Source organism: Schistocerca serialis, chromosome 11, assembly GCF_023864345.2.
Source record: "Schistocerca serialis cubense isolate TAMUIC-IGC-003099 chromosome 11, iqSchSeri2.2, whole genome shotgun sequence".
In the NCBI taxonomy this organism is placed as follows: Eukaryota; Metazoa; Arthropoda; class Insecta; order Orthoptera; family Acrididae; genus Schistocerca; species Schistocerca serialis.
In genome coordinates this window covers 51793168-51818697 of record NC_064648.1, presented here as the reverse complement: position 1 = coordinate 51818697, position 25530 = coordinate 51793168, and the positions used below count along the sequence as shown (strand labels likewise).

At 40.3% G+C, this 25530-nt stretch overlaps 1 protein-coding gene across 1 annotated transcript in view; it reads right to left on the bottom strand.

Moving 5' to 3' along the window:
* Nucleotides 1-25530, bottom strand: part of LOC126427162 (zinc finger protein 234-like) — a 125398-nt gene that overhangs the window by 16651 nt on the left and 83217 nt on the right. The window contains exon 5 of the mRNA XM_050089387.1: nucleotides 20584-20621. Within this exon, the coding sequence (XP_049945344.1) occupies nucleotides 20584-20621 (38 nt within the window). The remainder of the gene's footprint in view (nucleotides 1-20583; nucleotides 20622-25530) is intronic.

The following is a 25530-nucleotide window of genomic DNA, read 5'->3' as shown; positions in this document are numbered from 1 at the left end:
TTAAGGGGATAGGAGATAGGCAAAACCAACTGGCTGTCAATCTGAGAAATGCTATAGCCGTGCAACGAGAAGAGGATAATCAGAGGGTTGCAATGGAAAGTGAGGCCTTCACTTGGGGAGTCAGGAAGAAGAAAGGGACTACTAGTTTTGATCAGTTTGAAGGGGAATTCTTGAAGAAATACTGGTCCAAAAGTCATCAGTGTGCAGCAATTGAGGACCTACTACACCGCAAGTCACTTAATACATGGAGAGGTGCGTTGAGAGAGTTTGCCGAACGTTTGTGGGAATTGAACGAGACCTTGGAACAACACCTGAGTGATGATATATCTGCGATAAAAAGAAGATTGAACCGGAAAATGCAAGAAACTGTACCCAGGATTCCAATTAAAGATAGGGAGGCCTTGATGGAGATACTGGAACAGTTGGAATCTGTTCGATCACAGGAACACAATCAAGCTAATGATCAAAACCGAGAGGGAAGTAATGACCAAAGGAATCATTTTAATAATTCGTCTGATTATAGAGGAAGAGGTGGAGGCCACAGGTGTATGAACCATAGTGGTGAACGACAATGGAGAAATGATTGGAGAAGGAGTGCAGAACCAAGAAATCATGAGAGAGGAAGGGATAGGCGAATGAATGATACAGTGCATATAGAAGAGGCGGAGAGACCGGAAAACTGAATGACACACCAGATGAGGTCTGGTCAAGAGTGAGAGCTAAAAGGACCAGAATAGACCTACTAAGACATGTTTAGAACATTTAGTTGTTAAACGGACATTTGAAAAAGGGGAATGTTTATTTGCATTGTATTTTCTGATGTATTATAACTAGAACTTCATATTTCATATCGACGATTACCTGAGAATGGGTGTAAAACCTGTAACAACTAATTTGTAATATAATAATTCATATGTCATTTGTTTACGTAATAATTTTTGATTGTATGTTGTGTGTGGCATTCAATATGGGCTATAGAGGATTATTGCTGCTTGATAAAAAAATTGTGATTTGGACAATGCCATGTTTGTGAGATGTAATAACCTTTTGTAGAATATTATTGTGGAGGCAGCCCACTACCGGAGTCGAGGGATTATTTGGTGAATTGTAATTTCATTAATTATTTACACTGTGTGTTTTGTTCAGATGTAATGATATCTAATTTTCCTTGCCAATTCTTTTACGCCCGAGGCTCCAAAGAAGTTTTCGAGGGCAGGGATGTAAGGGGTCCGTAGGCCCTTACTATAAGTTTGCACTCAGCACCGGTCGATAGGGCGAACAATCGATTGTGTCGTGTTGCGAGAGCGAGTGTGGAGTTGAGTCAGTCCCATGTTGCGGGCAGAGGTGTGTGGAGGCCAGTTGTTGTAATGCAAGGCTTTAACGACAAAGGGAGTTGTCATCGCCGCGGTTTAACCCCTTTGTGCTAGAATAATACCGGGAAAGTGAAGAAGTATTATTACACAAGTGATTAGTGATATTCTAGTGCTGATATTTTGGTTTCGCGTCTACCGCGCCGGCATCTCTTTGGATTGCAATGTTGGATTGCAGTGATGGATTAACGTGTGACGATAATGAGAAATGAAGAGGCCTGTGCTGAGATTAGCCGTATTTAGATATGTATGACGAAGGCAGTGGCTGTCTCCTCCTTTTGTGCTTTTGAGACGAATATAGGTTCGTGATTAGTGAAACTGTGTTGGTGTTTTTCTTGTTACCAGACATTTCATTATTACAGCATTTGAGAAGGACGAACTGGAAAGTAACAACTTCCGTAGCAGTCAATTCCGATTGCCAGCCCCATTAGGTACACGGTCACATTAATAATAATTATTGGGCTGCTATTCGATCAGATCAGGTCGGGTCGAAATAAATCGGAGGTGTTACAAACTCTCATTATGTTTTGTTACTATTGTATCAGTAGGAGGTTCTACTTTCTTTTTGAAACATCTATGCATAGCACTCTCTCAGCATTTGCATCTTGACAATGACTGATTAAGATGTCGACTGTACATATTAAAAACAAAAAAGAAATCTCACTGCTAAGCATTCGATTTTCTATATTCAGTTAATTAACTTTTTGTCCATGGTAAACTGTAAAGTGAGTGCTGATGATGAAGATATTGACACAATTTGCTGTTGTTGCTAAGGTATCCCAGAAAATGTAATGAGAACAGTGTCAGTAAATATGTGTAGAGCAAGTGGCTCTGAGACAATTATCAGCCAGATCACCTAAATGTCCGAAGCCCACAAGCATATATGTAAGATGACGATGATGCCTGATCTATATCTACATGGTAACTCTGCAATTCACGATTAAGGGCCTGGCAGATGGGCATCGAACCATAATTTTTTATTTACTTCTCTACCATTCCACTCTCATTGCGAGCAGGGTTACACTTTTCCATGTGAGCTCTGATTTCTCGTAATTTACTATGATGATAATTTCTCCCTACATACATGGGCGCCAACAAAATATTATCAAACTCTGACGACAAAATTCGTGTTTGAAATTTCACGAAAATCTCTGGCTCTAGCGAAAAACGCCTTTGTTCTAATTACCGCCATCCCAGTTCATGTATCGTATCCATAGCACTCTCTCCCTGATTTCGTGATAATACAAAAACAGCTGCTATCCTTTAAATTCCTTTGATGTACCACACCACACTGCAATACTCCACAAGGGGACAGACAAGCACAGTGTAAGCAGTTTCTTTAATAGACTTGTTACATTTTCCAAGTTGTCTGCCAAAAAACCAATCTTTGGTTTGCTTCCTCCAGAGCATTATCTATATGAATGTTATGATTTAATTTACTCATAAGTGTAATCCCTATGTATTTCGTTGAGTTCACAGCTTTAGGTTTGTATGATTTATCGTGGTAACGAAATTTAGCACATTTATTTCAATACTCATGTCGTTTACTTCATACTTTCCATTATTTACAGTCAAATGTCATTTTTCACATCTTAAAGACATCTTTATCACTTCACAATTCGTTTTGATCATCTGATGACTTTACAATAAGGTAAATGACAGCATAATCTGAAAACAATCAAAGAGAGCTTCTCAGATTGTCTCTTAAATCGTGTACATAGATCAGGTACAAGAAAGGGCCTATAACACTTACTTGGGAAACGTCAGATATTACTTCGATGACTTTCTGTCAGATATTACGAACTGTTACCTTCTTGGTACAAAATCACGAATAAGTGCAAACAACTAGGATGATACTCCAGGGGCACACAACGCAATCGGAAATCACTTGTGAGGAACAGTCAAAAGCTTTCTGTAAAACAAAAAATATGGAATCAATGTAATATCATCTGCCCAAATCAGTCATTATTTTGCGAGAATAAAGAGCTTGTTGTGTTTCACAAGAATTATGTTCTCCGAATATGTGTTGGTTATTTGTCCATAAATGATATCTTGAAGGTCATTCACAATGTTCAAACAGATTATATTTTCCAAAATCCTACTGCAAAGTGATGCTAGTGGTATGGGTGGGCATTTCATCGGATTACTCCCATTTCCTTTCTTGGGTTCCGGTCTAATTTGTGCTACTTTCCTGTCTTTGGGTACTGATCTTTCTGCAATTGAAGAGTTGCATATGACTGCTAAGTATGGAGCTATTGTATCAGCAATTCTGAAAGGAACCTGGGTGGTGTATAGTCTGCCCCAGGGGCATTGCCTTTCTTAACGTGGGTGGTGTACAGTCTGCCCCAGAGGCATTGCCTTTCTTAACGTGGGTGGTGTACAGTCTGCCCCAGAGGCATTGCCTTTCTTAAGTGTTAAGCTACTCCAACACATTTAGGATACCCACTTCTAAGTTACTCATATAGGCAGTTATTCTTAATTAGAATTCTGGAATACTTTGCTTTTCCTGTGAAGGAATTGATAAAATCCGTCTTCAGTAACTCGCTTTAGTAGCACTGTCGTCAATAACTTTACCATTGTTATCGTGCAGTGAAGGTATTAATGCACCTTGTCAATTGTATACTTTACATACAACCAGAATTTCTTTGGGTTTTCTGCCAGATTTCGGCACAGTGTCGTTCTGGAAACTATTAAAAGCCTCTCTCATTGAAGTTTGCACTAAATTTCGAGCTTGTGTAAAACTTCGCCAATCCTGTGGACTTTGCATTCTTTTAAATTTGGCATGTGTATTTCATTGCTTCTGAAACACTGGTCTGACCTGTTGTGTGTCAGTACCACTTATTAATTTATTTGATATGTATCTCTCAGTTATTACTTATTTTACTTTAAACCACATCTGGACTATGCTTAGAAAGACTTATGTGAAGGGGTGGAAACTCTCTCTTTGGGATGCGTCAAGTGAATTTTTATCTGCTTTTTCAAGGGCATGTATTATGCGTTTATTTTGGAGAGTTTTGATGTTACAGTATTCACTCTTGTGAACTTTTCATGGCTCAACAACATTGTGGTCACTAATCCCTGTACCTGTTACGCTCCCTGTTTGGCCATGGTTATTAAGATGTCAAAGATGTTTTCTCAACCATTTATACTTTCAGTGCGATTCTGAACTCACTCTGCAAAATAATTTTCAGACACACCATTCAGTTGGGTTTTCGAGGACGTTTTATGCCTACCACTGACATTGTATTTTCGCCAATATATCGAGGGTAGACGAAAGTCCCCACCAACTCTAATTCTACGAGTGGCATACCTATTTCAAATGACAAGTTTTCTTTGAACTGTTCAGCATGTTTCATCGAAGTCAGAGCATTGGTGAAGGGAACTTATTAATTTATTCCAGTTCGTAGGTGTAAGCTCCACCTGTACTTATCACACTGTATAGGCTTTCACAGTCAGCATCCCCATTAGTTAAAACTTATGGCCTGAGAGGCCATGGTCAATCTGTAAAACTAGTACTTCCTGACGTTTCGTTACCAACTGCGGGTAGCAGTGAGTCAATGACTGGCTGCCAGGCTATGGAGGTCCCAACATTGCCTGTCCATGATTTATTTGGCGCTGAGCACTATGGGACTTAACATCTCAGGTCATCAGTCCGCTAGAACTTAGAACTACATAAACCTAACTAACCTAAGGACATCATACACATCCATGCCCAAGGCAGGATTCGAACCTGCGACTGTAGCGGTCGCGCGGTTCCAGACTGAAGCACCTTCCAGTATGATAATGAGTTTCACGAACAAACAGACGGCGTGGCCATGGGCAGCCCTCTGAGTCCAGCTGTTGCTAATCTTTTCATGGAATTTTTTGAACAGTAAGCACTGCAGTCAGGCAGAAAAAGTCCTTGAAAGTGGTGTCGGTACGTGGATGGGACTTTTGTGATATGGAATCACAGTAGAGAGGAACTGTACGGTTTCTTGGTGTATCTGAATAGTATTAATCCAAAGATACAATTTACTATGGAGAAACAGAGAAATGGCAACTAAATTTTTTGGACGTATCAGCAATTAAACAGGCAATGGGATTCTAGGGCATAAGGTGTATACAAAAGAAACACACATCGACTAATACCTCCATAAGCATTCGAACCATCATCCCAGGAAGAAGAGAGGTGTCATTAAAACATTGGTGGACAGAGCTAGTAAGTTTATTTTCAAGTTGATCTAAATCATTTACGAATGGCTGTTAAGAAAAATGGATACGCCGACAACGACATCGAGCGAGCACTTCTTCCTAGAAGAAAAGTATGTGACAACATGCAGCAACAACTGTCAGCTGGAAAAGTTTTTCTTCCATTTATTCACAATATTACGGACTGTATTGGGAACGTTTTGGCCAACTGAACACAAAAGGAACTGTAGACTGGGATATACCGACAATCAGCTGTACCGAAACATGTTTTTAAGGAAGGTGGTCATGAAATAAAATTTAGTGAGACAAGCGTGTTAGCCAGAACATCGATTATTATGCACGTATGTATAGGAAAGCTATAGAAATTCTGGAACACCACAATGATTTCATCACAAAAGAGGACGTCTTAAAGTTAGACAGGATATTGTGGTCGACTTTGTTCCAATGATGTGACGATCGACTACATTCATTCAAGAATAATGATGTTAGTCAGAGATAGACTTATAGTCTGCTCCACGTGACATATGTTGGTGCCCTCTATGCACACTATATAAATGGGAAATCCATGGCCTGGCAGCCATCGTTTACTCACCTCCGAAGATGTTGGCTGCAGTAGGCAACGAAACGTCAGGAAGAGGTAGTTTTACAGATAGACCATGACATCTGAGATCAGAACTTTTAATTGATCGCTACCCTTACTACCACACAGGAGCTATCTACTTAAATTTCACTACAAGGTAAACTACTCCGAACAGCAATGAACACTACACCACCAAATGTATTTCATCTATTCTTTGTGAACATGCTTAGGTCTCTTCAAAAATTTCGGCTGAACTTATTTAAATACCTATAACGATTTGAGATTCAGTGCTTTCTGTTAGCACTTTGAGCCCTCGTTCTTTTCTAATGCAACTACGACAATTTACAGCTACGATACTTACTGTGTTGTATCTACCCTCTTTCGGTGTTCTACTTGCAGCCTTTGAAACTGAAGCAATTTCTGCACTTACCAAATACCCTCTAATTTAAAAAAAGCCCAGTCCCCTCTACACATCCACATACTCATGGAACTGCTTCCTTTGTGTAGTGGACTCCTGAACCATTTAGCTGAATCTGTAAATCCACCACCTTCTGACGCTAGTTGGGGAATCTGCAACCTACACAGCTGCAGAACTGTCTGGGACTCTGATTCAGACTTCACTCCACTCTGTATAGAAGAACCACCTTCAGTTCTGCCCATGATGCTTCAGATGGTGAGCTATGCCTTCATCTCGCACACAAGACTGGCAGTCTTTACTAGCCAGTCACCTGAAACCTGAGAGAACCTCTTCCAATCCAATGTGGCACATAGTGTTAGCACCAACGTGAGCCACCACCTACTGCTGGCTATTCCACGTCTTTCATGGCATCCAGAAGCACCCATTTCTTATCTGTAAAGACTCCTCCCAGTATGCACATTGGATTCCTTCCCCTCCTATACAGTCGTTTCTCTAAATGGTGCCATTACACACCTAACACCGGAGCTTCCAATCACCAGTAATACTACCCTCTGTCCTGCCTTGCACACTGAGAGGCTTTCTCTGGAACATGGCAAGCGACTTCATCTGGCTCATGGATTTCATCAGCCATAGACAGAAATCAAATTGTTCATCAGACGAACTGAGCAGGCTCTCCGATCAGCAACATGTAAATTCTTTCACTGCCACCCACACACTGGAATGACTTCCCACTCGACCACAAATGAGAGGTTCAAATGGCTCTGAGCACTATGGGACTTAACATCTATGGTCATCAGTCCCCTAGAACTTAGAACTACTTAAACCTAACTAACCTAAGGACAGCACACAACACCCAGTCATCACGAGGCAGAGAAAATCCCTGACCCCGCCGGGAATCGAACCCGGGAATCCGGGCGCGGGAAGCGAGAACGCTACCGCACGACCACGAGCTGCGGACCAAGTGAGAGGTCAATCTCAGTATAGGCAGTACCCAAGGTGACCGCAGCAGTGGACCAATTGGTGGACAACACTACCTGGAGCTGTGAGCGAAGAATCACCAACTTCATTCACATCTGAACACAGCAATTACTATATCTATCCATACCAGAGTTGGCATAAATAAACAGACATATACGAAGTATAGGAGTTGAAGGTAAGGAACACAGACAACATTTAAAATAAGTCGCTTCTTATGAAAACATGTCAGCTCTCAGTACTCTGATGTACTACTGCTGCTACTATGAGAGCTTCCACTGGATTGGGCGATCTAAGTGCTGCAAGTAACACAAAACAAAGGAGTGATGCAATTCAGCCAGTGGTTCTATGGACCACACAGTTTATAAAGCTTATAAAAGTGCCTGATAAATACACACATGTGCACAAAATACGGGATTTGAAGCAAAATAACAATAATAATACCATTAAAACTATAATAGTAGTAGATGTCGCGAAAATATACTTACAGCAATTGATAAATAATTCGCTCACTTGTGACAAACATCGAAAGGATAAGGACGTCAAGTCATGCATCAAAAGTCCCCATTGTGAGCCAATTTAAGTATTAATGCTGACGAACAGAGAAAATGAGCAATTAAGCTTCTAACAAACACTATATGCTTTCCTTGAAGCAAAGGTGAAGTCGTTGCAGCAGCAGGCATCTGGTGTCAACATAATGCTGTTCAATCAAATCTACTGTTTGAATACCAGTGGGTGTAAGCATGTTACTGTCAGTGTAATATCGAATAGGGAGTTCTAGTATGTGGAATTTATTGAAAACCATCGATTTAGTGATGAAAAAGTAATATTCGCTTTGCATCAATGACACTGACAATGCAATGTCTCAAAGCAGATGTCAGCCTTGTTCCACAGAAAAGTTTGTTCTCCCCTGATGTTACCAGGTGATCATACCATCTCTGTAGGGGATAGAGTTGGTACAGTTAAAATATTTAACAACAGAGGGAGCACAGATCTACAGGAGCTGATTTTTAACATTTTAATGAAATGCGGTACAGGATGAGCTAGAGTGTTGGCAAAGATGGCAGTCACATATACTACAAGTAATTTACTGTCGATAGCTTGCCAAACTCTCCATTCAATGGAAACTACCATAGCTCGACTCCATGATGCATTCCGTGCATTGATGGAAGTGGAAATGTATGAATCATCATTACCAGATGTGGGCACTGAATTACGATCTAATTTAAGTTTGTTTATATACCCAGCTGTAAGCAAGAGTTTATAAAAACCCTCCATTTCAAAGTACATAAACAGTTACCACTATAACCAAGTGGACGAAACAGTCTCACCACAACGGTTTTTAAATGACTGGTCCTGCAGTGATGAAGGTAGAAACCTGAAGAACGAGACGAATGGACCATTACTTCCTGATATTAGAGGTGCTTTGGTTATTGGGGTTTCATGCTGCGGAAAATAATTACTTTTTACACTGTTGACATATCCTGTGGGAGTCCACTTAATGCATGTATATATTTTTCAAAAATTCTGTTTCAATAAAAATATCAGCTACTGCAGGAGATTTTGCATGGAGTTAAGGTACTAACATACTAAACTGCCAACAAAAGCAGTGATATTCCACCACCTGAAAACGTAAAACCAAACAGCATATTCATTTTTGGCAACATCTCTGTGGAAAATCAGGATATCCGCCGACATTTCTGCTTAGCTCGGCACATGGAAGTGAATATAATTTATTTGAGTGAGACATACTTAAGCATACCAAAGCTGTTGGTCTGGGATACACCAACCTTATAACAATCGAACAGGACAATCTGAATTTAAAGCATATTTTCCAAGTACATGTAGGAACTGACATGCCACTCAATGAATTCGTTATATGCGAGGATTGCTGGAGTAACTCTCAGTATAGCTTGCTGGTTACAGATCAAACTACTAAACTGAATGAGAGTCAAAACTTCAAAATGATTCTTCAAAAAGGCAATGCACCAAAACGCACCTGTCAGTATATTGTACACTATGTACAAATTTACACGTGTTGCACATTCATTCAGAGGATGCAAAGCACGTGCGTTCGACAAAAAATGGAGGTAATCAACACTAAAGTAATGGAACTGAATGTCTTGTCAAGGAAGGTGCTATGAATGGTGAGGTGTTGATTGCACAAATTCAACAATATGACCTGTGCGTCAACGAGAAAATTGAAGGAGTCAATGTAAAACCAACGCATATGTGGAACAAGAATGTGATAGCTAAGGCACTTCACGCCCATCACCACCGACTGTCTCAGAATATACGTAAGTTGTAAACTGTTTCAAAAATGGATGAGTATGCAGCAGCATGTTGTCAAAGGAGTGTAATGTTAAAAACTGGGGTGTGGAAGACAATTTGACAGAAGTTACTTTCGTGAAAGTTAGGTCAACTGCAACGAGACCAGTGTCCCTCAGTAACATTTCAGCCAGTAACTGACAGGCTGAAAGAGCTGTCATGGACTATGGATGAAACCAGAAACAGGAGGAGGAGGAGGAGGAGTGCCGAGTTAAGAAAGAACATATGAGGTCATCAGGGCAAAACCGTATTTGTTAGGTAAGCACTCAATATGTTTAAGCAAGAAGGCTATAAGAATTGGGAACAAGGAATCTGAAAGATTGCCTAGGCTGTTACAGTTAATAATTTTGAAAATGTCGACTGTTAAAAATATACCCTGAAACTAGAAAAACACGTGGTCCAATATCACATATGACCAACGCATGTAAAACCCCAAAAGGATGAATGGAAGTCTCATAGAGCGACAAATACAGGATTTTAACTGAACCAGCATCAGTAGCTCCACCTAGTGCAGGTAAAATAGTCGAAGTTCAGCCTGAAACACTAAACAGTCTACATCTAGAATATATAAATTATGGTAACTAAATGGAATCATAGATCGATTACGACTGTTTACAGCTTTAGCTGGTGAAGAGATTGCAGATCACATGAACAAAATATTACCGATCTTACCTGGGCTACGAAAATTATGCATCGTCGAGTAAGTGTGGAGAGAGTTGTTCATGAGCTTTACAGACCTGCATGCAGAATATATCTGATAATACGAGGAATGGATTATGCATGGCAGACTGATCTCTTGGATATGCAAAACTACTTACAATCAAATAATGGCGTCAAGTACGTCTCGCAGTCACAGACATATTCCAATTTCGCTTGGGCCTTACCTTTGAGTGTAAAGACAGGGAAGGAGGTTTGAGAGGTTTCTGAACAGTTGTTGCAGACAGGACTAAATCGACTGTCCATCAACCTTGAAGACAGATGATGGAAGTGAATTTTACGATAGATATTTCAAAGCAGAATTCGAGTTAAGTGGGATAAACCACTACTCAACATTCTCATATTTGGAAACTAGTATTGCCAAATGGTTGAACTGGACCATCAAAAATGGAATGTGGAAGCAATTTAATCTTCAATGTATGTGCAAATGGCTGAACATACAGCCAAAAATCATCGACGAGTATAATCGCATTATTCACCACAGAATTAAGAGCAAACCTATTGAAGTCACAAAGGAATTACAGGAAAGCTTTGAACCCATCATGTTTCTCATTGAGCAGGTCATATGATGTCAAAGGAACAGGGCATTGATGAAATGGCTTAGTTTCTCATCAAAGCTCAACAGCTGAGTGAACACGCACAATTTGCTATGTAATTCGAAAAGCAAAGCTGAAACCATGCAGTAGTGTGACATGAGTGCTATGAAACGTATCAACAAAGTCGGACGTGGTATTCTCGAGAATCTGCCATCAGAAGTGTATATCTCTGGATACAATTTCTGTGGAGCTGGAACAAAACTAAAATAGCACCTAGCTTATGGTGATAAGGGCTTTAATGCATTGGACAATGTATACAAAGTGCACATCATTGTCTACACTACAGACAAAGATCACCGTATTGCAGAGCAAATATTCATTGATAAGGCTACACAGGTATGTCAAGGAACAGATATTCATGCAGCACAAGCTATTTCTGAATATGTGGTTGATACGGCAATGTTTGCTCGAACTTAAATGGGGTACTGGACTAACCTTCAAGCATTACTGAATTCAGTTCACTGTATACTAAAGAAGAGGAAAAGCCTACGGGATATTTAAAAAATTGGTGAAAGCTGCAAACGGTGCCTTTCGGCAGAAAGAAGGAAGGAAATGATGTGGTAAAACGCCCACATTCCTACAAAAATCAAAGACAGCTTGTGGAATAATTCTGTTTCTGATACCTGCATTTGCTGGGCTGTCAGCTACTGATTTCATTAGCTAGGAGAGCTGATATAATTCAAGCAGTACAGAACGCCCGAAAAAGCGAAAAATAATTACAAGCAGCTGAAAGGCATAATATGACCATGGAGGCCATTGCTATAGGTAAAGGCCTATATTTACATGGCTTTGGTTGTACATAAAGGCCCACAGCAATGATACTGGAAGAAAGGATTAATAACACAGATCTGGTTAAACTCGTCAACAAACTTAAAATCACGAGATTTTACAGCGTGTTTATAAAGGATACATTGCCTAAGACAATGTGGAAACCCAAGAAATATGGAACTGTCAATTTAGATGTTGTTTGGGGTATGGAGCTCTTGGTGATTTAAGGCCACCTGAAGAACTGTGTTGTCACTTGACCAATAGGAACCAGCTGATGTACAATGTTCGACGCTACCATGACTTCAGTTCATACCTCTGAGGATATTTCTGCATGATATTTTTCCTGAAAATTGCATAAAAACAAGCAGTATGCAAGTCTCCACGTCATTTGAATCTGCGATGAAATTATGTTCACTCTAATCCTAATTGGCTTAAATTGAAAGCAAACTACTTTCCTCCAATATATGTGCAGGGGGTAGCGATGTACAGCATTGACTGGCTGGAAACATACGAAAGCATAGCTAACGTCACTGAATTAATAATAAATTGCATCTAGAGAATTGGGAAGTTGTGTCAATGCCTCTTGGCACTTGCAACACTGACAATTCATATGTATACTTGAAACGTTTTGTTAAGGGATTTGAGGTATGAGGTGAAGGCAAACGTTAATATGTTTAAATCAAAGATAGAAACAAAACACATTGCGGACTTCAGTCACAAATATTTAATAGGATGGCAACTAGGTTTCTCAGAGGGACAAGTGATGGTGCATAATACTGATAAAATTTTTGAGTTAGCAACTGGTGAACCGACTGCCAGTCAGTACAATTCGTGTAGAGTGTAATATTGTAATGAATTTTGTACCTCGACAACAGATTAGTCCATATTATTTATGCGTTTTTTCCTATAGTGAGTCTTGCTTACAAAAATGAAGAAAATGACGTCCACAATGAATATGGGCTGCTACATGAAGCCAAGGTGGCGAAAGGTTCACAACCATCAGGAATGTGGCAGGTACTGTGAAATTAAGCTGCAAAGCAGAAGCCAAAAGTGAACTCCACGAGGTAACTGAGATGAATGGCATGACCCATACTAGAAGATAAGGGAGTCATGGAATAAGAGGGAATAAGATGAGTGGTCATGCGTCAAAGAGAAACGGCATGCCTATCCACTGAGGACAACATGCCAGTATGACTAGTTCTTCAGCATATTCTGCATAGACTCTCAACCGGGCTCGTGTAAAAGCCACCAGTGGTGAAACATATTCCATGATGGTGGAGTATGTTAAGACAGCAAATGATGAACAGAAGTGCAGAGGAATGAACTAAACACCCACAGTCTACTTATGAATGGACATGGAATTTTAAAAAAATGGAGGAGGGTGGTCTGATCCGCTCCCCTGGAAGTACCACTTAGGAGATGTAGGACACTGAGGAACTGGGTACCATGTACAGCCAGGTAAGAATACATGGGAGGACCAAGTAAGTTTCCTATCAGATATCAGCTACAGGAATTTTCTAGTTTCAATGAATGGAAGAACGAAAGGTGCAAGATGTAAAGATGGTGTAAGAAACTCATTACGCAGCCAAATATTCATACAAAAGGTTTTGGCAGTGGAAAAGTGAAAGCCACTGTCCATGCTTCACGAGAAAAGAAGATAGGAACGACGCTGAAGACGCCACACATGGAGACACGTTTGTGTGGAACTGTAACAGAGTGTAAAATCCTTGGCGAAAAGGGAGCTGAGACGCCTGTTGGGTGATTCCATAATATGGTTGCTTGGGATAGCAAAGACAATGATACCCAGGACGAGCATTCAGGCAACCCGTTGTCGTGGATAAATGTGTGTGACAAGTCAAACCGTATAAACCTTGAGACAACTTTGTCTTTCAAAACTTCATCTAGTAAATGGGGCAGACAGCTTCTAAAGCCCCACATGTATGGACTACAGAGGATACCAGCCCTCTAGCAGATGTATCAAGACGATGGTTCAAAATGTGGAGAGCATATCTCCCCAAGCGAATCATATCGCTGCATGCCTCAGTCCACCAGGGACCAAGACACACTACAGTAAACTTGAAGTGCACGGTGGGGAACATTCTTCGGCGATAAGGATAACATTTGGAAGATACTTTACGTGGTCTTCGCAGCTGTATAAAGGTCGTGAGGGAGGGGTATAGCCTCCAGTCGGCCTTAGGATGTCAAAGTTAGCGTAAGGAGGGCTATGCGTGAAGTGTTCAGTGAATTCGAAAGTAAAATTCTATGTACCGATTTGACAGAAAACCCTAGGAAGTTCTGGTCTTACGTTAAATCAGTAAGTGTATCGAAAAAGCATATCCTGACACTCTGGGATGATGATGGCATTGAAACAGAGGATGACACACGTAAAGCTGAAATACTAAACACCTTTTTCCAAAGCTGTTTCACAGACGAAGACCGCACTGCAGTTCCTTCTCTAAATCCTCGCACGAACGAAAGTATAGCTGACATCGAAATAAGTGTCCAAGGAATAGAAAAGCAACTGAAATCATTCAACACAGGAAAGTCCACTGGACCTGACAAGATACCAATTCGATTCTACACAGAGTACATGAAAGAACTTGCCCCCTTTCTAACAGCCCTGTACAGCAAGTCTCTAGAGGAATGGAAGGTTCCAAATGATTGGAAAAGAGCACAAGTAGCCCCAGTTTTCAAGAAGGGTCGTCGAGCAGAAGCGCAAAACTATAGGCCTATATCTCTGACATCGATCTCTTGTAGAATTTTAGAACATGTTTTTTGCTCGTGTATCATGTCATTTCAGGAAACCCAGAATCTACTCTGTAGGAATCAACATGGATTCCAGAAACAGCGATCGTGTGAGACCCAACTCGCTTTATTTGTTCATGAGACCCAGAAAATATTAGACACAGGCTCCCAGGTAGATGCCATTTTCCTTGACTTCCGGAAGGCGTTCGATACAGTTCCGCATTGTCGCCTGATAAAGTAAGAGCCTACGGAATATCAAACCAGCTGTGTGGCTGGATTGAAGAGTTTTTAGCAAACAGAACACAGCATGTTGTTCTCAATGGAGAGACGTCTACAGACAAAGTAGCCTCTGGCGTGCCACAGGGGAGTGTTATGGGACCATTGCATTTCACAATATGTATAAATGACCTAGTAGTGTCTGAAGTTCCATGCAGATGATGCTGTAGTATACAGAGAAGTTGCAGCATTAGAAAATTGCAGCGAAATGCAGGAAGATCTGCAGCAGATAGGCACATGGTGCAGGGAGTGGCAACTGACCTCTAACATAGACACACATAATGTATTGCGAATACATAGAAAGAAGGATCCTTTATTGTATGATTATATGATGGCGGAACAAACACTGGTAGCAGTTACTTCTGTACAATGTCTGGGAGTATGTGTACGGAACGATTTGAAGTGGAATGATCATATAAAATTAATTGTTGGTAAGGCGGGTGCCAGGTTGAGATTCATTGGGAGAGTCCTTAGAAAATGTAGTCCATCAACAAAGGAGGTGGCTTACAAAACACTCGTTCGACCTATACTCGAGTATTGCTCATCAGTGTGGGATCCGTACCAGGTCAGGTAGACAGAGGAGATAGAGAACATCCAAAGAAGAGCGGCGCGTTTCATCACAGGGTTATTTGGTAAGCATGATAGCGTTACGGAGATGTTTAGCAAAATCAGGTGGCAGACTCTGCAAGAGAGGCGCTCTGCATCACGGTGTAGCTTGCTGTCCAGGTTTCGAGAGGGTGCGTTTCTGGATGAGGTATCTAATATATTATTGCTTCCCCCTACTTATACCTCCCAAGGAGATCACGAATGTAAAATTAGAGAGATTCAAGCGCGCATGGAGGCTTTCCGGCAGTCCTTCCTGAGAACCATACGTGACTGGAACAGGAAAGGGAGGTAATGACAGTGGCACGTAAAGTGCCCACCGCCACACACCGTTGGGTGGCTTGCGGAGTATAATGTAGATGTAGAAATTTGCCAATTGGATTTGCACTCAGGTGGGGTAGGAGTCGGCGCATGGATGCACACAGGAAGTGATCACTTGAATATGTGTCAGAGGGAATGGGTCATTCCAGGTTGATACAGCGCGCGCCGCTATCATGTGATCTTGTTTTGAGCGCGCACTATAATCGATTACAGTTCGCTGTTCTAGTGCTGGTGGGGCTCAGGTGGTGATTTGCTATTGTTCGTGGTGGCTGGCGGAAAGTGAGAGGGTAGTCGATTTCTGGATATTGCACGGAACGTGAAGTTCGCTCTGCCTGACCTGCTGGTGACTAGCGCTAAGGTGGTTGTACCTCGCAATATGAGCAGAGTGGTCTGGGGCGGATCAACTCGCTGCTGTGCTGGCCATGCGGTAGTGATTAATTGGCGTCGGGGTACTTGTTCTGCCTGCCTGTCCGATGTGGAGGTCCGGTGGGGTCCTGTGATACTCTGGCCTGGAGACAACCAGTTGCTAAATTTTGGAGTCGTATGTCAGGTTAGGGTGTGAGCTCGGTTGGCTCGTCAGATTTTCCGCTGGAAGCTCCAGCTGCGGTTTCTGAACTTCATTCTGATGTGGGACGGCGTTATTGGAAGTTTATGGTGTGTGTGTGTGTGTGTGTGTGTGTGTGTGTGTGTGTGTGTGTGTGTGTGTGTGGCACATTACGATATTCATTCGTACTAATTTATTTGCTCAACTGGAGTATCTTTTGTTTATACCACTGAGTGGGTCGTTACCCACGCGGTCTGCTCAGCGTAACCTTTGGTGGTGCCTGTATGTTCCTTTTTGAAGGAATTCATGTAGGTGGATCCTGTTACCTGCCCGGAGTTGCGTTCATGTATGGTATATTTGGCATTTGGCATGTTAGGTAAAGTCTGCCTAAGGAAGGCGGTTATGGACAGTATACGCATAGTGAATTACTTCTGCTTAGTATATATGGTCTTCTGGGACCTGAACAACACGATCTCGTCAATTTTGTTTGTGTCACAGCATTTAGTGGTATGTTCCGTATTTTTATCTTACTGTGTTATTATTAACATGGTGGAATAGTCGCGTTTGGTGTTGTTAAGGCACTTCTAAGACTGTGGTTTGACTATTTATGTGTGCTTGGCTTTTATTGGTTTGTTTATTAAGATTTGTGTGTGTTGGCTTCTGGCACCTGTTACGAGCGCCTGAGTTAATGGCGCTGTGGTTATCATGTGCTGTCGGGATGTTATATTGTTATTCCATTTTTGAATTTTATCTTGTGTTGATATTATCTGTCGTGTGTTACAAAACATAACCAACATGCGTAAGTGATGGGCAGTTGTGGGAGGCATGTTGGGGAGCTCTCAGCATTTATTTCGGGGACCGTTTCTAGTGGGAAGGCTCTGAAGTGTGAGAGCTCGGCCATCTGTGATTGTGTTGGGAGTTGCCCTTGCCCTTTGGTTGTATCAAATTATTATTTTGTTATTATATTTATTGGTTGTGTGTTGTGCTTCTTTTATTTTATGGTGCCAAGTGCCATTATCTTTCTCAAAGTTCTTTTATATAAATGATTTTAAATTGTAATGCCAAGTTAACTTATTATTGGATCTTGGTCTGTGGTGTAAAATCTTTCGAAGCACCATTGTAATTTGTTCTTGCAGAATAAATTTCTCTTATTTTATGGTGCCAAGTTGCCATTATTATTAATGTTTTTTAGTTTATTGCTGCTCTTAATGTTTTCCATATTTAAGGTGCCAACTGTCATCATTCTTAAAGGTTTTTGTAAATGATCTTAAGTTGTATTGTCAAGTTAACTTATTATTGGATTTTGTCTCTCGGCTAAACTCTAAAAGCTGTTTGGGGATTATTGGGTGGAAATCCTTGGATAGTTGTCCTATAAGAACACACATTCCAAAGATGACAGGTGAGCTGGACAGTGCAGAACGAGAAGTCCAAATGGTAAGAAATGTGCATGGAATCTGAAAGGAACGTGGGTGCTCTAGTGGTAAGAGATGATTCAGAAGGTCAGCTAAGAGGGAACCTCTTGGACAGGTTCTCTAAGAGCCCCAAAGCAGATGGTGGGCAGTGAAGTTGCCAAGCAGCAAAAAGGAGTGAGGGAGCTGACCAAATGAGCTAGGGTAAGTCCGACTTGGTAACAGCAAATGATGGAGAGGTGCAGATGTTGCAAAGAGAAAAGGTGAAATGAGGAAGGGCAATGCTGACTGCAACAGCTAGCAGTCGCATGTTTAATGAGATGGATGGCCAGCATGGCTCCCACATGAGGTGGAATGCTGTCCTTGGAGGTAAAGGTCACAGAGGACCAGAAAGAAACATGAAACATCAAATGGGTTGTGAGGATAATTTTTTTTCTTGGAAGCAGAAAACAAGCGGACACTGCAATTCCAAGAGCAGCTGTAATCCCTCCTGGGATCTAATGCCATGAATTTTCTATTGCAGAAGTCATAATGGGGATTGGGGAAGAGGGAACAAATGAAGATTAGTCACCTTGGTGGCTGCTGAGTGCAAGCCTTCAAAAATCCACTGTTACAGGGGGAAGAGGCTGAAGAATCCTGTTCCATGAGATCTACAAACATATTGGCACTCTCCCTGGGTCAGTCTGAATTCCACAGCAGAAAATCAGTAGGCAGTGGGCACCAGCAAAATGGAGGTCAGCCAGGTAAGGGTACATATGCCAACACCACTGAAGTGGATCTCCAAATCAGGGAAGGAGAAGACCATTTGTTTTTGTTAAAGTTCTTAGAACTTTCTAGTTGACGGATGAAGAGTATGTTTTTAGCTGTAGAAAGTCTTTGCAGGAGTATTGCTTTTGTCCTTTCAGCCTGATAGTTGTGTAGCACGTGATTCCGCCACCAAATGTAAAGATCTGATTGCTTGTTGTGTAGCTGTAGTAGAAGACAGGGATGCTATTGTGACCTGTGTGATTTCACTGCTGCAACACTGACTTGAAGTTGGAAGTCTTCGTGGGCATATCCTCCGTTATGCACAGCATAGCAAAAATGGTACTCTAAATGCCAGATGGAAAATGCACGGATTTTGACTAGCTAACAATTTCAAGTGACAGGGTGGGGTTTAATGGCCTTCAATCAGATCTCCTGGATGCTTGCTCATTAAGACACTTGGGACATTCATGGGATTACAACTGATACAGCAGAGAGGAGGCGAACAGCTGCCCTCCTGAGCATCTATGCCAAAAGTAACACACTTGGCCATGTTTTGACTGGATACACGTTTTATTATAATGTTGACACTTGTACGAACGCATCTGGTTTGGAATGTGATTACTTCACAGCCTCCCTTAATCTTTGAGGCAAAAACTACTCGAGCAAATGGTAGAAAATGAGTGCATGTGGGTCCACAGCTCATGGTCGTGCAGTAGCGTTCTCGCTTCCTGCGCCCGGGTTCGATTCCCGGCGGGGTCAGGGATTTTCTCTGCCTCGTGATGACTGGGTGTTGTGTGCTGCCCTTAGGTTAGTTACGTTTAAGTAGTTCTAAGTTCTAGGGGACTGATGACCATAGATGTTAAGTCCCATAGTGCTCAGAGACATTTGAACTATTTTTTTTTTAGTGCATGTGGGCATTAAGTTTGCATCCATCTTTATCATAAATGAGAAAAATTTCACAGAGTCTCCAACTGCAACACCTTCCAGAATAAGGCATGCATTAACTGTAGCAAAGAAATGATCCTCTTCAGTATGTGACACCATGAGGAACCAAGGTGCATTTGGGAGGGCCTTCAAATCTATAGCTTCATTTTGTTTATGTTTATGTTTAGTAGACACACGCTAAGATGGTGATTGATACATTGCAAAAGAATCCCCCATGATTGCCAACATTTCCAATGGCATGCTCTTTCCAACTGGGAACCCCCTCAGAGGGGGATTCACCCACCGTAAATAATTGTTCGCACTTCAGGTCACACCCCCCAAACTCCTGACAGAGGGACCAATTGGCATTTGGGAAGGTAACAGCTCAGTCACTCACCCTTCTGGGCCTGATCTGTATCAGAGGGTACGAGAACCCTACCCGTTGACCTGGAGCTGCCAATTATGCATTACCTTGTCACCTGTAATGTGTCTGACGAATGGGACAGCCTTCAGGGACACACCAGGACGAAGGAGAAACAAAGAGAATGAGGATTCACCAGTTAAGTCTCCACAGCCTTACTGAAAGTGGCACCAGCTACTTATGTTTCTTCTTGATGGTGGTCTGTAAACCACTACAAGCTTGTGCATTACCTGAGCACCACTGTGGCACCGAATTGAGAGAGGTGTTCAACACTATATTCATTAATCTGAAAGGCTGGGAATCAGCTCCAATTTTTGGATATATAGCCATTCACCCTTTCTTCTAACTTGTTCTACTGCAGTATGATATTAGCTTGTGCCCATCAAGATGAATCTGTTGAATTTAAGTGATTTCATGTGACATTCTGCATTAAACACAATACAACTGCTGATATGCCACCTGAACTTTTATTTTCCTGTATGGATATCAGACATTTGCTCTATTTATCTAGGAATAGTCACATAACGGTTGTTGCAAAGAATAGTATTAATGAATCATTACAGTAGTGCATTTTATAACTGAAGTACTCTCACAATTAATAAACAAAAATTTATATTTCTGAAAAAGTTCTGCAGTGAATTATGAAAACTTACCTTGCACTATCAGATGCACATCTTATTGAGGTTTCCACCTGAAATATTTGAAGAAATGGCCAGTGATTTACAACTGATGAGACAGTAAATACATAGAATTCTATTAACGCCCACCAACATGTGATTGGTCCACAAAATGCTGCAAGTTAGGCTTGGAAATATCATTTAAGAGGACATGATAAACTGTTGCAGTTAATGAAACAGAATGTTAGTAAGAATTCATTCTCCATTTTCTCACTGTCTTCAGTACTGTAAATAACTACACAAGCCAGTAATTTGGTTGTAGCCATACTTCCTACTAGACACTTCACAAAGGAAAGTGACCAATAACATCTTTAATCTGTTATGCACTTACACTTTGTGTAAAGTTTTCTTTCACTTTTTTTCTGTTATGAAAACTGCCATGCACTGACAGATGAATCCATCATCGTAAGTGACACATTTGGACCTTTGTGCTCTGGGCAGCCCAGACCAACTTGCAGAGGTGAGGAGTGACTCCTAAACCCAACCTTAAGTTCACACCCAGAACTACATACAGGCTTGGACCATTAAATATACAAACAATAATAAATATTGGCAAACTCAAAATAGTTTCACACATTGTAAATGGACAAGTTAAAATTGGTATTACAAAATATCACATTCACAGATGAAGAAATACCACAATCAGAGAACTGTAGATTCTTCACAGAGAACACAGGGAAGAAATTCGCGAAACTACTACAGAACTAGGCTCTGCATTCATAAATGGCAATTATGTTGCAAACGGTGCCAAATTGTTTGGGAGGACAACAGTTCAATCCCACACCCGACCATCCGGATTTAGGTTTTCCATGATTTCCCTAAATCACTCCAGGCAAGTGCCGGGATGGTTCCATTGAAAGGGCATGGCCGACTTCCTTCCCCATCCTTTCCTAATCCGATTAGACCAATGACCTCGCTGTTTGGCCTCTTCCCCCAAACAATCCAAAATCCAAATTTTTCATTACCTCCAGAAGTCTCTCTCCCTGGAATAATTCAATATTTAGGTGAGAGGTACACAATAATTAATGCACATGCACCAATAGATCAGGATAACAATGCAGAAGGTAAAACAGTCCTCAGAACAATGTTGAGAAGCATCCGATGAAGTTCCAGAGGAAAACATACAGATTTTATTTAACTTTTATCCTCAGACTGGCACAGAATGGAGATGAGAACATTATCTGCCCAAACTGCTATTAAATGAATTTATTCACAACTGGAATTTTGACTGTTATGCCATTCTCAAGTGACAGCTTACTATGAACTAAGTCAGTGTTATTAAATGTCATGCCTAGTGCTTGGGGAGTGGATATTAAGATGTGCAGTATGACATGACTTTGATAGAAATTAGTACATGAAGTACTACCAATTTCTAGGCATACAGATTACAAAGACTCCCATCTTGTAAAGAAAATGGAATTTGTAAACATGGTTAACACAAAAGTATTACCTCAAAAGGAATTATAAAGGATTCAGACATCACACTGAGCTACCACTTGAGAATTGTACAACTGCCAAATTAATTTTGAATAAGTACATTCCATATCAGCCCTGGTAGAAAATGTTTTCCTTTATGAATGTCTGCCTGACTAGATGTAAGAAAAAAGGAAAACTGCAAAGAAAAAGACATTTAGCATACACCACTAAAAAGATACGAGGGCAACAATAATATGATTTGAGAATATCAGACAGCTTGTGTGCCAGTAACAAAGCACAATTCCGAAAAGATGATGAATTCCAGAGTCAGACATAGATATCTGTTGAAATTGACCATTACCACTGAATAATAAAAGTAAGATTCCTGGCCTAGAATAACTGATAACCATGTTCACATAAGATTCAATGAAATTCAATGAAAAGTTCAAGGAGACAACAGCAGAATTCTAAAATACAACATATATCAGAGATGGCTTAGGACAGGATGGTCCTGTGAAGGCCAAATTGATAGAGGACTAAAGGAGCAAAATACAATTGGAATACATCTGTAACATTTTAGAAGGCCTATGACTATAAAGCAAGACTGCTTTATTTAAAAATTCTTAAAGAATCTGAAATACAGAAGACAACACGGGTCTTCTTAAAAGAACTACAGCCTCATTTGAGATAAGAACAGACTATAGCCAAGGCAATGTACTAACTCCATTCTTCTTTCAGACTATACTAGAAAAGTGAATATTGAACAGATGGAGCTGTTCTCAGAATCTACTACCAGAAGTTGAATACTACTTGGTTAGGAAATTGATAATTTCAAAATTGTTTGTTCAACTTTTGTAGATAATTTAGTAATGCTGACAATGTAGAGAAACCACAGGACAGAGAGAAAGAAAAACAGTGGGAAAAGCATGACTAGTCGTCTCCTCTGATAAGCAGCAGTGAAGCAGTAATGAGTAACTACAGGACTGCAACATCCCTATCAAATACGAAGTGTGGGAGGGTCAGGGGAAGACAAATTTAAGGATCTATGAGAAGTCATGTAGCCAAATGGTGGGGAAAATGGAACCACAAGAGGAAGACTATAAAAGATGGACTCTGCATTTCAGTTAACAGAAGATGTTTATAGTAAAAATTCATTCTCCAAAATTGCAGAACCTCCAACTTGCAAGGTAGTCATTTGGCCAAAATACACATCTGTATCACACAGAATACACATCTGTATCACAAATACTAATTTTAGAATCAACAAAAGATAGTGAAAATCACGAAAAAGAAAAGATATTAGGAAACAGAATACCACCACAAACATTTAAATTCAGAAACAATACAGAAGTATAGATAAATATGTAGGAAAATAACTGGAGACAAAATTTGGCATACAAGGTTAATGAGTCTTAGCATACTGAAAAGAAAACTCTGTAGCAGTACTAAAACCATTAAAAAATCTCAATGCCTTACAAGAGTGCACAAAGACCTACAAGAAACTTGTATAAATTAGCAAGATATTTAAAACCAAACCAAATACAGAAACAGGATTGAGTTGGTAAATTCTCCACAGAATAACAGTTCCAAAAAGACAAGATAGAAACTGAACGTCAGGTGCGTGGAAAGAAAAATGTGTACAGAAGGAGGAGTAGCATAAATAAATGTAAAACCTTAGCTGGCCTGTAATTGATCAGGAAAAAAAATTGTTCCATATTTGTAGTACCTTCTCAGTAAAGCATAGCAATCGTATATGTACTGCAAACAAGTTGCAGCAAGCTGCTCAAAGAGTGTCTGCAAATATGCAGATAACAGTATTTGGAGTGTTTTGTTAGGCTACAGTAGTGATCAGAAATATTTTGCAGTGGTGTTGTTATGCTGTCAGTACTGCTTGCATGCAGTCAAAAAAGAGCAATGCATTCAAGTGTCACTCCATCAAGAGCTGCACACTGCTGTGGTTACATATCTAGTGAACAAATACGATCATACAACAACAATGTACGTATGTATTCCTTTAGCTCGAAAGTTTGTAACTTGCCTTGATGGTATGGTATCCAGTAACTACTATGACTGAGGTATTCACCCAGTGATTGTTTACTTGCAGAGAACTAGAAGTATAGCAAAACAGAACACTCGCTTGATGTGACACAAGCTGTTTTGCATGTCTTCAAGATTGGGAGTACTTCTAGGGACTATGGCATATCACAATCACAAACAAGTGTGCACAGTCAATAGCAAAAACATTAAACAACAGTAACCAATAAGCCAAGGTCAGGTCATCCCTGAAGAGAGAGGAGGAAGGACAGAATGATTTGTACGCAATCAGCTGGTGTTCCAAGAGAAACATCTCAACAAAACTTGTGAATCCCTGTAACATGTTCATTGCACTGGTGCATGTCTTCTGCCAATTGAATCCAATGTTACTAGATAGAAATAGATTTCCTGCAGCATTGAATATATGGCCATTTTTAAGGCAACCGGCAATTTTGACTGGAACACTGGACTTGTTATATTAAATTTGAGTGTAACACACCTCAATTTTGGAGGCAGTTTTTTGAAGAAACAAATCAATTTTATAAACTGCAATATATGGTATCAAGTCTTTGTAAGCACCACTGGAAATTAATTTGAACAAATAATGAAGGTAACTGAAAATCTGTCATGCATTCAAACTTTCAAATATTATACGTGAGATAGTAATGTGAATCTACCATCAAATGCACAGGATTGATTGACACTGAACATTTCCCATTTAACATTGAAACATGAAAATCTATACATTTAATATTTTGCTCTGGTGAACTACGTTCCTTTTAAGTCAAGAGAAATGCCCTTAACCTATTATCCATTGGGGTTACTTTCCTGTGAGAAAAGGCCGACAACTGTGAGGCAGTATTTAAATTCACATTCATGTAACTTTTGCACTTGAATCTTTAAGCAATTTTAGGACTTTCCCAAGGTCAGTGCTATGATGGCAAGTAGAATTTTTGTCACACATTTAAACATAATCATAAACTCATTGACAAACAAAAGACGAATGCAGCCAAAATTAGTGAGGGACAGCAATAAACAAAGGATGCAACAAATCAAATATTCTAACTCTGCTGACTGATCTCTCAAAAAATCAGATGCATAGCCAACTGCTAATTTGTCACTTTCCTGCTATAAAATATTATTCACAAATATTATATAGAAAAACACTAAAATTGAATTCAACAGTACTATTTCAAACTGTGCAGCCCAACTTCTGGAGTTAAATAGAGCCCTGTATAGTTTTTCATTAATTAATTTCATAAACACTGATTACAATAATGCTAAATAGTACTACATGTAAGCCAAAACTGCCACAAGCATAAACAATACATCAAACTGTACAGTGACTACATAGTTTGACTGGAACTCAACTGGATCCAGGGTATCTACAATTTGATTAGAACTACTCAATTAATTTGACCAGAGCTAAATGTACTCCACAATTCCATACACCAAAAGACAGCATATTTTACA